Raw genomic sequence first — 13,413 nt, 5'->3', positions numbered from 1 at the left:
TTATACAATTTTCTTTCTCTCTCCTATATTGACAAATAAATCTGTCTTTTGGTTTCTCTGTTTGTTTTTTACCAGCCATTGGATGATTTGCAGTGGATACTTGCTCCCATACTGATCAGCTGTTCTACTTGACTCAAAAAGCCTCTCCCTGAAGAAATCATCAGAGCAGTCGCGCCGGTCTCACTGTGCCTATAATCAACTGAGAAGTAAAAAAAAATCAGCAAACCCAATAGAAATGTTATTTTTTTTTCAAAATATTCTACAAATATTGCGTTCAAATCCCAGCCCAAAGAGAATTTGTTTCCTCACTCATCTCTGCAGTCAGTTCATGGGAATTCCACATTGTTTCAGAAGCACGCTTCTGCCAAGACTTCGAAACAACAACAATGAACTAAACAACTCATTAATTCTGCTAGCCCTATTCATTTTTTCAGTAGGCATCAGAATGCAAAAGTAACAACATTTGAATCTGAAGATGAAAGCAGCCATAGAAATTTAAATAAATTTGTGGTTGCTTTTTTGTTATGTAATAACATACAAAACTTACCACTGACATTTTCAGTTAGAATTAGATGGAACACCTGAGCAAAGGAATCAATATCTTTATGCAACCAGATGTCAGACAGACAGGAATCCATTTCTTTTACTATCCACGGCTCAAGGCAATTCACATCTTTTTCAGTCTGATGAGAAAAAACAATACTGAAAGATGAATCTCTTCCAAGAGGTGTCTTTATTCTCCCCCATTACCCACAAAGAATGTGAACAGTTAGTTTTCCCAGCAGCAATCAGAAATCCACCACTCAGGCATCAGTTAAAGCACTGACTGTGTCCTATGCAAGTACTCACACAACGGCAGTCGAGCCATTTGATCTGAGGAAAAGCTGTGTACAACCAGCGTAACCGAAACGCCCACGTCAGCCAGAGCAGCTCGTCCCAGTAAAGCGACCCTTAGAACGCGTTAACACCCGGAGAGTCAACAGCACCCCAGATAACACACTTTAAACGGCTGGTAACGGAACACAAATAGAAACTTCTCTTGCAACAAAAGGAAAAACTTACCAGTTGATTAAATACTGCGTCACCACCATCATCCAGCAGACTGTACTCTTCATTTGCCCTTGGAACTGATTTTTGTCTCCGACATGCCAGTCTGTTGGTGTTTTCTTGAGCTGAACACCACTCAGCAAGAGTGGTTTTCTGTTTCTCTTCTAGAATGCAAAGTATTTCCCAAGAAATTTTTAGAGTCATCTTTATTATCCATTGTTTTCTATTAAAAAATAATTACAGCAGCTCAAAGTTTTACCTAGTCAGCTTTATTTAATCTAGAATGCTGCTGCAGTCCAACATAAATGACGCGTTTAAGGGTACCCAAAGGGCACCACTGCAAACGAGTGCTGTGAGAACAAGGTAAACCCCACCATTTTGGTGTTTAACCCCCTAAGCCTCCATTATTCCAAATTACTGCAGCCAAAGGAGCTTCCTAAGGAATTACCTTCTACACAATCTCAGCCCAGATCTTTCTCCAGAAGTGGAATTCTGGAGACAAGAGATACAGCCCCTGCACGTAATAACTTATTTTTGTATGCAAGTGGAAGAAACAGTAGAAGACACCAGTGTCTTAACTGAACTTTTCTATCCACAGGGATCAGAGCTGAGCACTGGCATAAACATCCAGTTAGGACGGTATGTTATAGCTTGGGGTTTGCCTGTTTTTTAAATTTTCTTTAAATGATCATTAGGATCATTACTTTCAGTTGCCAGAAAAACTGCTGGAGTAATAGCTACTTAATCAACTGAAAACCAATTATACTTAGTTCAAGAGTGTGAATACTTATTAAAAAATACATCCATGTCTGAAGAATGCAGTGAAAAATGCCACTAATAGGAACAACTTGTACATTTTGTGCAAGATGTACAAAATCCTGCCTCCTTTAACAGCTGCACTTGAATTTGCACCCAGAGGTACAGAGGACAGAGCATCCTCTGCTCCTATAGCTTTCATGTGGGCAGAGCCCCCAATTATATGTAATTCTACACCATAATAATGAGAAAAAATAAGACATTTATCAACTGAAAGTAAAAAGAATGCAACCACTGAATCAAAGTGAATTTTCTTCTTTAATTGCATGAACTTCCATGAACATTACATTTCAATAATGCAAATGCTGAGAGCTTAAAGACACTTGCTGTCATCTAATCACGTCTCATTTCATCTCCTGACTTTGGAACTTTAACAGAAAATCCTCCTGTTAATGGCTTGTTCAATCAAGCCATGCTTCTCATTGCCAACCCTTACGATTAACTAGGTCACCAACCTTGCTGCTTCTCTTTTGTGTACTTTACCATCCCTTTGTTTGTATACCCAGTGCTTCGCAAAATGTCCTCCAGAAACATCTCTTTAACTTCAAAAGGTCTTCCTTGGACTGAAAGTACAAAAATTCCATAAAAGACGAGATATTCCCCAGCTTCACTTAGAGCATTACTTTTTTTAAAAAAATTATCTTCACTGGAGTTCATTTTTCTTAAAATTATACAAAACAAAACATTTCCAAAGTCAAATGCTATCTTGTTTCTCATTAACCTCTTCAATTATATCAGCTGTTATAGCAAGAGATGTTCGTAAGATTCAGAGTTGTTAGCTGCAATTTTTTAAAATGAGAAGAAGAAAACAGCCATTTTTGTTTAGGGTTACAAACAAGAACTCACCACGTAAGCCTGCCACCTGGAGTAAAAGCACAATTATTTAACAAGCAATTAATACAGCTTTGTGCAGGACTCCACAAGGAGACAGTACATCTTTGTGTTGAACTACTTTCTTTCATGAGAAGGATGTGAGGAGATAGACTTTTCTCAGCGTCCTCAACTGATTCAGCAAAGCTGGGCTTTCTTTACTGAATACTTCTGGACAGATGAGACATCCCAGTGGTCTTTACCTCCTAATAATTTATCCTTACTTCTTTTTCTACATGACTCTTTTCTAGACCTTATCTGTGAACATTAAAGGATGCTTTTCGCATGAAGAATTCAAGTCTCGACATTTTGATTTCTGGTCCCTTAAGATGACTTTAGATCACTCAGGATTTTCCTTCAGAAAGAACCATCTACAGTTCACATACTTTGAGAAGCTGTCATAGAGGAAGTCTTCCACCACCCATCACGAACTCTGTGTACTACAGCAATCCACAACTACAAAATGCTGGTTTCTGTGGTCAGGATTTTGTCAGCCATATTGCTGAAGGAGAAGCAAACCTTTTTCATTACGTTAACAGACAGAAGTCTAAAGCCGCTTCTTTTAATTCTTACATGCTCAAAAACAAAAAAGGAATAAAACATCTTTCCAATTGCTACTGGCCTGCTACACAACCAGCATAACCACTGTGGTAAACTGGAGCGACTCTCATCAGAATTTCCAAAACAAATATACTCATCTAAAAGAACAGGGAGCTGCGAGAAGAGTAAACTGGAAAGCCACACAACAATCACAACTGAGGCTCTCCCTTGCAAAAAAAAATTCAGAGACCATGAAATCACGTGTAATTTCCAGATTCCTGTCTCAAACATGTTGCAAGCCTTATTTTACTAGGCAGAAGTTCAGAACTGGGAACTAGAAAGAAACACTTCTATCTGTAAAAAAACCAGTGAGGTTTCCTCCTCACAAACATTTGCTAAAACAAACCAGTAACTGATTCCACCCATTTCCTAGAACTGTTGAGATTTTTAAAAAAAACGGCTGACATGCAGAGACTCTACCTGATTGTCAAATAAAGCATTTCTCTTAAAAGCTACTGTTCAAAACACAATAAACTTGGACATCATTGTTGAAAAAGGAAGAGGACTGCAAGCTGCCAGAGGAGGTCACCCGTGCAGAAAACCTGCGAGCCAGGAGGGTGGGAAAAACAAAACAAGCCCACACAAACCCCCCATCTCCCACACATTCTGTATTTGCCTCTCCTAAAGATCAGTCAAATGAAACTAAAGCAGCAATAATGGGAACTTTTCTTTGCATCTGAAAGTCATCTAACTGCAGGTAACCGAGTCTGACCATAAACTAACAGAAACTGGATGTCTTTTCTGAGTATTTACCCAGAGGAACGGCTACTAATTTCCTTTCAAACAAAGAATCATGGGATTGAAGCATGAAACCAAACCTGCCTAGGCCTCCTCTATTTCTCAACTGAACAGGTACAGTTATCTGCAATTTATCCAGTAACCAGTAACAACCTTTATGAGATCTGAAGAATTAGAATCTGCTGCAATGTATTAATATGCATCACACTAATGTAGCTCCTAAGTCCTGTACCAGCATGGAGACAGCATTTCAATAACCCTTCCCTACTTGAATTAAACGTGGAGAGGGCCAGGACATTCCTGCATTTACAGAACTCCCAGCGATAAAAACACTTCCCTCTGAAGTAGGCGCAAAGAGTTAAGAAACAAGAGACCTGAATACCCAAAGAACAGGCACTGCTGTAATTCTCAGTATATTCACCATGTGCCTTTACTCAGAGTAGTTTGCTACAGTTCACTAAAATCTGTGAGTCGGGGGCAGGTATACTGAGATTTAAGAGTTAAGAGAAGTACTTACTGTGTATTACTGGGCAGCTTCCAAAATACCTAATAAAAAGATTTGCATCTAGAGCAGCACCAGAAAGAATTAGTTTTAAATTATTCTGGTTTTGCAGCACATCTCTCAGTTTTATTAGCAAGAAGTCGCTGAACCTATCCCTCTCATGTACTTCATCCTGTAATAAAAGGAAAAAAAAACAAGAGATAAACAAACATCACAGATTCAAGATCATAACTTCTGACAAATACAAACCTTTTTTTTTTTTTTTAAATAAAATACATGATTTGGTGCTACATTACAGAGGCCTTAAAATGTGTAAATCTAGCTTAAGGGAAGGGATTTTTTTTAAACTATCCATAAGCAAAAAAAAAGTTTCAAAAAGTTTTTGTCAGAGCAGAGCGCACTGCAATGCACAAGCCACGCACACCTTAACGTCAGAGGCCAAAGTAAATGTCTGAAACCTCTCTCATTTTGTATTGGAAGCCAAATTTCAAGAAAAGGTCACAAACCACAAATCCTACAAATCTTATTTTAATAAATTCTCACTTCACAACTGATGAGGAGCATTTAAAGAAATGTATGACACCACATAATCAGAAAAAAAGACATTGCTTAGACAAGTCATACACAAAGCCTATAAACTGAGGACATAACTGCTTAATCATCTTTGTCATTCTTCTGTTTTGTTTTGTATTATGAATGAATGAAACAAGGACTCAAATACAAGGTTTGTAGGCTGACATCAAGAATTAATAGACCATTCTCATGCTTTTTTAATTCTGATAAACAGGTAGGCACCTAAACTTACTGTGACTTTTTTGTCTTCAGTAGTGGAATACTTAAATCTTGCCATAAACATTCTGGTCCCCCTTACTTACGGAAGTCCACAATAGGAATATTAACACAATCCTAAATGAACGCTCCTGAACAATTTGCTAGCAATTAGACTGCACATTATCTTGGAAACACTGGGCAAACAAATGGACTGAAAACCTGGTATTGCTAAAACAAATACATGATAACAGAAATTCTGACACAATCGTATTGAACCACATCTAAGCCTCCCTAAGGCTTTTCTGCCGACAGAGGAATTTCAGAAAAATTTACACTTCTGTCCTCCTCAACTCCTCCTGATTCCACACCTACTTATTGGCATGAACATAAAATAAGATGTTTTTCCAGGGAAAAGCACAAACAAACACACAGACAAGCACCAAAACCCACAAAACATGCATTCTACACTAAGGACTCAGAAAGTCTTTAAAGTCGATTCAGATTCTAGCAAACAAAACCACCGAAAACGCTCAGCAAATTTAAATAAAACAAATGAGGACCTCGTTTTCCAATTAACAAGCAACACAGGAAAGACCACAGGATGCTCACCACAATCACATGTGTCACAGTGGAGAGGGTGCTGTCTCCTGCCATCAGCGTGTGAAGGAGCATGTCATTAGTGCAGAATGTTACCAGTGTCTTTGGAGAAACCCTATGGAACAGAGCACAGAGACCACTCAGGGGCTTTGCACCACTTAAAGGCTGCTTAGCAGCTTTCCATGGCTCAAAAATTAAAGCAGCTGCTGACCAGAAGAGGCATTACAGTTCTCTCACCAAAGAACTCCTGCATACCACTTGTTTTCAAACTATGCCTATTCCCAGACATTCCCTAACAACTCTTACTGCTTGCGCTCCTAACTTTGAAGAATGGATTAACTGAAAACATCAGATTCAAATTTTAATAAGTAAGAAAGTTAAACAGAACCATGCGAAACAGTCATTCTCCATGTCATTCAATCTACTAGAAAATCCCATGTGGAAAACCAGGTTCCAATTCCTCAGCATATGCTTGGATATAGCCCTTGTATTTGCCTACACGTGGTGCGATGAGCCTGGCTGGATGCCAGGTGCCACGCAAGCCACTCCTCTGCTGAGCTGGGCAGGGGAGAGGAAATACAATGGAAGACTCACAGGGTCAGGACCAGGATAAGGAGAACATGGGTCTCTCCCATGGGCAACAGTCCTCCATGAGCTTCTCCAGCATGAGTCCTTCCCATGGGCTGCAGGTCTTCATAAAAGGGACCTGCTCCAGCACAGGTCCCTTTCCACGGGGTGCAGTCCCTCAGGAACAGCCTGCTCCAGCGTGGGACCCCCATAGGGTCACAATCCTGACAGCAAACTGGGGGCTCTCTCCACAGGGCCACAGGTCCTGCCAGGAGCCTGCTCCAACACAGGGCTTCCCAGAGGATCACAGCCTCTTTCAAGCACCCACCTGCTGCAACACGGAGTCCTGCACGGGCTGCAGGGGGATCCCCGCTGCACCATGCACCTCCATGGGCTGCAGGAGCACAGCTGCCTCACCATGGGCGGCACCACGGGCTGCTCTGGCACCTGGAGCACCTCCTCCCCTCCCGCACTGACCCTCCCATCTGCAGAACTGCTCCTCTCACGTGCGCTCGCTGCTCTCCTTGGACTGCGGCCTCTGTTGTGCAGGATTTTCTCCCCCATTCCCTGCTGTCCCAGAGGCACTACCACCACCACAGATGGGCTCAGCCTTGGCCAGAGGCAGGTCCGTCCTGGCTGGCACCGTCTCTGTCACACACGGGGAAGGCTTCTGGCATCTTCTCACAGAAAGCTGCCCCACAGCTCCCAAAGCCCTGTCATGCAAACCTAATACACTACAGCTGACTACATCACAAAGCAATCAGCTGATCCTTTGGTTTTTCAGGAAGTCAAAATACTGAAGTGTAACTATTCTACACCCAGGGCAGAGTTAGCTGCCCCAGTAAAAACAGCAATTGTCACTACTTTCGCTGGTGCTGCCATCCCAAAGGAACCAAAAAGTTCCTTTGTACTCTCCTCCACAGCTCTTTCTGGAAGACCATTAAGAAAACCTACAAAATTAGACTTCTTTCTTATTCTAAGCACCCCTAAACACCTCCACTCCAGATCTTTTCTGTGCACAGCTGGAAATACTGTCATCTCTCCCTTTTAGTGCTTCTCCGGAGTAAATGCATTGATTCTTCTCAAGATGGATTTTCTTCCATTTTCATCTGACTTTGCTCTTCTTCTGCCAGCACAGTATCCAGTATTCCAGACATTAATCATGCAGCTTATTTGTGATACATCTTCACTAGCTCTTCTAATCCCTTAATAGCCTCGTGAGCTTTCCCATGCACATTCCAATTCTTGTCTTGGCTTTGTTGTTCCAGCACATTCGTTTTCACCAGCCGTGCGTTATCCCTGTTCATTCAAGCAACACAACCTTTTGCCACCTTCTGGTCACTCATATCCCAGCCATCGCCCCTTCCCTGAAATGTCACTGGCTACACAGTGCAAAGATGCAAAAAACCCCACACAACCCATTCACACTCTGCTTCACAGACAAATTCATCAAGTGACTGAAAGCTCTACTTTGACGTCACTTCATGTTTTAAAAGCTGAAGCACAGGAAACTTAACCCAAACTGGACTGGTAAATAATGCTCAGCTTCATCAGTCACTTTCCAATTTTGTTGTTCTCCCTTTTATGACCCATACCAACTCACACTCTATACGTTTGTTACAGCATGCTGGTCTTCCTACCTACCTTCAAAGCTTGCAGAACTTTTGGATCCACACATGTTAAAAGTAGAGAGGGAAAAAAAAAAAAGAGAGGAAAGTGTAGACTTGATCTGAAAATCAGACAAGGATTTACATGCACACACTCCCTAGAAGAAACCAATAGAAAGCACCTGAAATTCAGTTCAGTATGACAAGCTACTACATGAAACTGCCAAATACAGGAAGAAAGCTGTCCTTTTCACTCCTAAGTCTTCCTTACCTGCAATAACATACCCCACCTATGATTTATGGGGCTGCATCCCAAATATACTGCAGTTTAAAGGTACACAAGATTCACGATAGCAGCACAAGATCAACTGACACTTAGAAGCACCACTAGCACCTGCTTTCCAACCAGAGCTGGTAACCAACTGTCTGGCCAATCTTCTCTCTCCTTTCTGCTGCCACCCTCTCAGCCACAGCAACAACTGCTAAACGTCTCGGCTGAGTGCAAAACACACGACAGGGAACTCCATTCTTGTAGCAGTCATCAAGGATAAACTGAGGGATCTGGAAAGAAGTGGTTCAAATTTACTTTTTGAGAAAGTCACAGCTTTCTTAGCACAGGGAAACAATTTAACTGCATCTCAGTATTACACGTTGCAACAGATTTTTCAATAGGATTATCACTGCAAATATACCTGAATGAGCATAAAATAAATTTCTAAGTATAACCTGTTGAGGGTTTTTTTTTTAAAAAGTTGAAGTCTCTCTCTCCTGCTTCAGAGAGATCTATAGGAAAAAAAGCCCTGTAGATAATCTCTCATTTCAACACAAAAGAACAGAACTAGCCTTAGAAGAAAAAGGGCTATACAAACATCACAGCTACTTTCCCTTCAATATTTCGTAATATTTTAATGAAAAAATTATATCTATCAGAAAACCGTGAGGAACCATTTATGCTTTCAGTACCTATCTGCTGGCTTAGTATTTCAAAAGCTAGAAAGTGAACTGGAACACAAGATTTTCAATCATACAGGAAAACAAAAGCCTTAAAATAGCATAGAAATATCCCTTACCACAAATGCTACAAAATTGGCATTAGTTTAGTATAAATACTGTTATCTCTTTTCATTTCATTGAGGAAACATACTTGAGTAGTTTTTCCCGATCCCGTCTCTCCTATAATCAAAACAATTTTATTGTCCTTTATTGTTTGGACAATTTCTTCCTGTTTTTCAAGGACTGGTAGTGATTGCCTGAAGGAATCGAACTCTGATTCCCCTCTTTTCACTGGGACCTGGGGGATACCGTCATTAAGTCGACCGCTTGTCTTGTTCAATTCTTTGTTTTCTGTGAAGAGAAATTAAGAATTTACTTATACAGACACAGAGGAAGGTCACTAAAACACTGCTCAAAAATTATACTTAACAATTTACCTTCCTGACTCTTTATGCACCCCTGTGGGTAAAGTGACAAACCCAGCACACATTCAGAAGTCAGACTCATAGCAACACGTCCTGTTATGGTGCTTGAAATAGGCATTTTTCAGAACAGTTATTACTTTCATAGGTATTTTGAACACAACCAGACTCTCCCAGAGCATTGCTCTACGCCAAGAAAGCCCACAAAGAGCGAAAGGAGAAAGAGAAACTAAACTGGAGAAAACCAGCCTGGTGTACTTTGGTGGCCTTCGTATCCGCGTGCACGTTTCCCATCTGCAGTTTCCCTAGAAATACACGCTCACAGAGTTCAACCTTTAAGCTATTCCATGCATTTGCCCCAAATCCTATCGATCCAAGCGCGCTGTACCAGGGGTCCTGGACCCACACAGCAGCGTGGTGTGTTAGCAAGCAGTGCGTGAGCAGCCAAAAAACGTGCACATCTTCTGAGGGAGCTGCTTCAAACCCAGCATCGTAAATGCTACTCTGTAATTCCTTGATCACTATTTTCCACAAGAATGAAAAGCTTGCTGCAAACTCAATTATACATATTTAACATGATTAACAGATTCACATGCTAAATTACAAGCTCTGTTGTACCAAGACAAACACAGACTAAGAGATTAGGAGAACTAAAAATACATGCTTGAAAAGCAGAGAAGGATAAATGTTAGACTCTTCATTAGCTTACCTCTTACATTTCTAAGACATTGTGTTTCAGTACTTTTATTATAGCTGCCCTCTGTTCATTAAACAATCCTATTAAACAACTGAAACAATTGAAAAAAGCAGCAAAGGAAGCGCTTTAAGAACAGACACCACATACCAGAAATATTTAATTAAACAAGGCCGATTGGTACAAGTGTTTTCTGTTCACTACAGCCACCTCTGCACACAGAAACACAGTATAGCTCTTCCACTCACAGCTGTTAAAGCAGTAATCCAGATAAAAGCGTTGCTAACAAAAAAACCCCAACATTTTATCAGACGTTTGTCTTCAGTGAACTCCTTCGTATCCTAGAAATCAAGAAGTCTGGACAGTAGCGTCTTAAGGATCACATCTATTTGGTAGAGATCAAGAAACAAAAACTAAACTTCTTGCTTTGTCAAGTACGTGAATTTCTGTAAGCAGCACAGCCAACCTCATTCTTTCGTAAGGGTGTTCTCACACGGCATCACGGTAAGACCTGACTCTTCAATCCCACCTCATGGAACTTGTATGAAGCCACATTTCACAAATGTGCTTCCACAAAGATTTGGCTGGAACTGGCTCAAAGATCCTAAATTAACTCAGCACAAGGTAGACATCGCAATGTGCGTGATACGACTGCCCAAGTTCCTCACAACACCAGTTATAAAAGACCTTGAAAGTAAGGAAAATCCATGTGTTTGTTTAAAGGTGCATGGTAGGGCAGGCAAGGGGACAGAACAGAAAGGGGTTTGTTTTGTACTCGGGTCGTACGCTGCTTTTTCAAGCGGTGTTGACGGACAAGTCCAAATGAGAAGACACGCTGAACATACCAGATTCAACAGCACGCGCACCTCCTCGCTCTGTCCTTGGCAAGAGTTCTGTGCGCTCCTTGTTTGTGACGGGAAAGCTCTGAATGAGGCTCCGAACGGCGTGTTTCGTACGGAGAGCCAAGTCGCAAGCCATGGCTGCATGTGTCGGTTCGGAGACATCCTTCTTCCTTACAGTCAGGTACCGATTTGCTCCTTTTCTGTCGGGGGGAAAAGAAAACCTATCTCAGGAATAAGTGACCTACTCCAGGTTAACTTTTATCTGTCAAGGTATGAGGTTCTATGCAAAACCTTAAAAAAAAAGCAGAGATCATGGTGAGCAGCCTCTTTTACGGACACGTGAAACCCATGAAGTATAAAAGCAAGCCATCTCAAAAAGCATGTCACAAGGTTTTCCAAACAAACAAAGATACTTATTTCTATGCCTACTTTTACACTTTTTTCTCTAATACTATTCCTTGCAGCAGAGTTGGCTATGTTGGAAATATCAACCACGTTATCATTAGTCAGGAAATTCCATTCATCTGCACCCAGAAAATGAAAATTGCACCCCAACTTACCCTTTGCTTTTAGACACCAGTCCAAGAGACTGACAGAGCCGGTGAACAAACGCTCTTTCGGTACTCGTGAAACTAGAAGGAAATTCCATCTCTAGAATGATAAATAATAGTAAAAAACCAGTAACAATGCAACAGGCATTCTTGACGTGTTATCTTGGTCTTACAGAATCAAAGAATTGTTAGGATTGGAAGGGACCTCTGGAGATCACCCAGAGCAACCCCCTGCCAAGGCAGAGTCACCTGGAGCAGGTGACACAGGAGCACGCCCAGGTGGGTTTGGGATGTCTCCAGAGGGGGAGACTCCACGTCCTCCCTGGGCAGCTGTTCCAGTTCTCTGCCACCCTCACGGAAAAAAGGTCTTCCTCATCTTGAGGTGCAACTTCTTGGCTTTTACTTTATGGCCACTGCTCCTTGTCCTGTCACCAAAAAGTCTGGCACCACACTCCTGGGACTCATCTTGGAGATACTTATTCATGAGATGCCATCTCAGTCTCCTCCAGGCTAAACAGGCCCAGGTCTCACATCTCTCCTCACAGAAGAAATGTTCCAGACCTCTCATCTCATCTCATCTCATCTCATCTCATCTCATCTCATCTCATCTCATCTCATCTCATCTCATCTCATCTCATCATCTCATCTCATCTCATCTCATCTCATCTCATCTCATCTCATCTCATCTCATCTCATCTCATCTCACCTCACCTCACCTCACCTCACCTCACCTCACCTCACCTCACCTCACCTCACACCTCACCTCACCTCACCTCACCTCACCTCACCTCACCTCACCTCGTCTGTGGCCTTTGCTGGACCCTGACCAGTAGCTCCCTGTCTCTGTGCTGAGGAGCCCAGAGCTGGACACAGCACCCCAGCTGTGCCTCACTAGGGCCGGGCAGAGGAGCAGGATCCCCTCCCTGACCCGCTGCCAGCGCCCTCCCGACACCCGCAGGGCCGCCCCGGGCCGGGCCGCGCCGCGCACCCGCCTCGTCCCCGCTCCGGAACCGCTCCAGGGCGAGCTGCACCGCCATCTCCACCTCCTCGTCCACGCCGACCTCCCTGAGGGCCTCGGCCCGGGCGCGCACCGCGGCGGCGGCAGCCGAGCCCCCCGCGGCCCCGCCGGGCTGCCGCCGCGCCACCCGCCTGTGTCGCGACATGGCCCCGACAGCGCCGCCACACGGCCCCGACAGCGCCGCGACACCGGCACGGAGCGGCGGGCGCTGCTCCCGGGCCCGGGGGGCGACGCTGGCGGCAGGGCGGGGCCGGGCGTGCGTGGGGTCATCCACAGCCGGAATCGCCCCCGAACGGAAGGAAATCGGGTCTTTCCCCCCGTTCGGGGTTGAAGCCTGCCCTGTGCCGAGGCCTGTGTATGGCCGTGACCAAAAAGTGGCACTGCTACCCTGTGTGGTCATAAATTACGTGATCGAATTGAATGGCATTAAACGTAGGTGCGGCGAGGGTCATCTCGGCCCTCAGCCTCCTCACGCTGTACAGTGCTACTCGCCCTCGATTTTGGGTCGTCTTCTCCTGCTGTCCTTTGACTCCACGCTGAGGACATGAGCTAGAAACGAAACCCAAACCTCTTGGGCATGACACAGGGCTCGGTATTGAAGGCTGCTGCTTTAGAAACGTCATTAAGTCAGAGGGAGAGTACTTTGAAGAAGAACAAAGTACTCCTCAGTTGTGAACTGGAGAATTAAATAAATAGAAAATCAACACCCACTGTCTGATGTAGCTGGCTGAAAAATAGCTCTTAAGAGACATCTACCAAAGCTCTGTACAAGGCTCAA

The 13,413-nt window shown here is 43.2% G+C and overlaps 1 protein-coding gene across 3 annotated transcripts in view; it reads right to left on the bottom strand.

Moving 5' to 3' along the window:
- Positions 1-12,805, bottom strand: part of LOC138103986 (3'-5' RNA helicase YTHDC2-like) — a 29,203-nt gene extending 16,398 nt beyond the window's left edge. Inside the window, exons 1-11 of one of the 3 annotated variants that reach the window (XM_069002666.1) lie at positions 12,606-12,805; positions 11,627-11,717; positions 11,070-11,266; positions 9,260-9,459; positions 8,510-8,676; positions 5,954-6,056; positions 4,589-4,745; positions 2,319-2,426; positions 1,063-1,211; positions 548-683; positions 73-199 (exon numbers count right to left, since the gene is read on the bottom strand). In XM_069002666.1, coding sequence (XP_068858767.1) covers positions 73-199; positions 548-683; positions 1,063-1,211; positions 2,319-2,426; positions 4,589-4,745; positions 5,954-6,056; positions 8,510-8,676; positions 9,260-9,459; positions 11,070-11,266; positions 11,627-11,717; positions 12,606-12,780 — 1,610 coding nt within the window. In that variant the 5' untranslated portion in view covers positions 12,781-12,805. Of the gene's footprint in view, positions 1-72; positions 200-547; positions 684-1,062; positions 1,212-2,318; positions 2,427-4,588; positions 4,746-5,953; positions 6,057-8,386; positions 8,677-9,259; positions 9,460-11,069; positions 11,267-11,626; positions 11,718-12,605 lie in introns of those variants that run through there. The other 2 variants (XM_069002667.1, XM_069002668.1) reach the window with 2 other exon arrangements.
- Between the last annotated feature and the right edge of the window lie 608 nt (positions 12,806-13,413).

Source organism: Aphelocoma coerulescens (genome assembly GCF_041296385.1).
Source record: "Aphelocoma coerulescens isolate FSJ_1873_10779 chromosome Z unlocalized genomic scaffold, UR_Acoe_1.0 ChrZ_unloc_scaf_3, whole genome shotgun sequence".
In the NCBI taxonomy this organism is placed as follows: Eukaryota; Metazoa; Chordata; class Aves; order Passeriformes; family Corvidae; genus Aphelocoma; species Aphelocoma coerulescens.
This window is presented reverse-complemented; position numbering and strand designations above follow the sequence as displayed.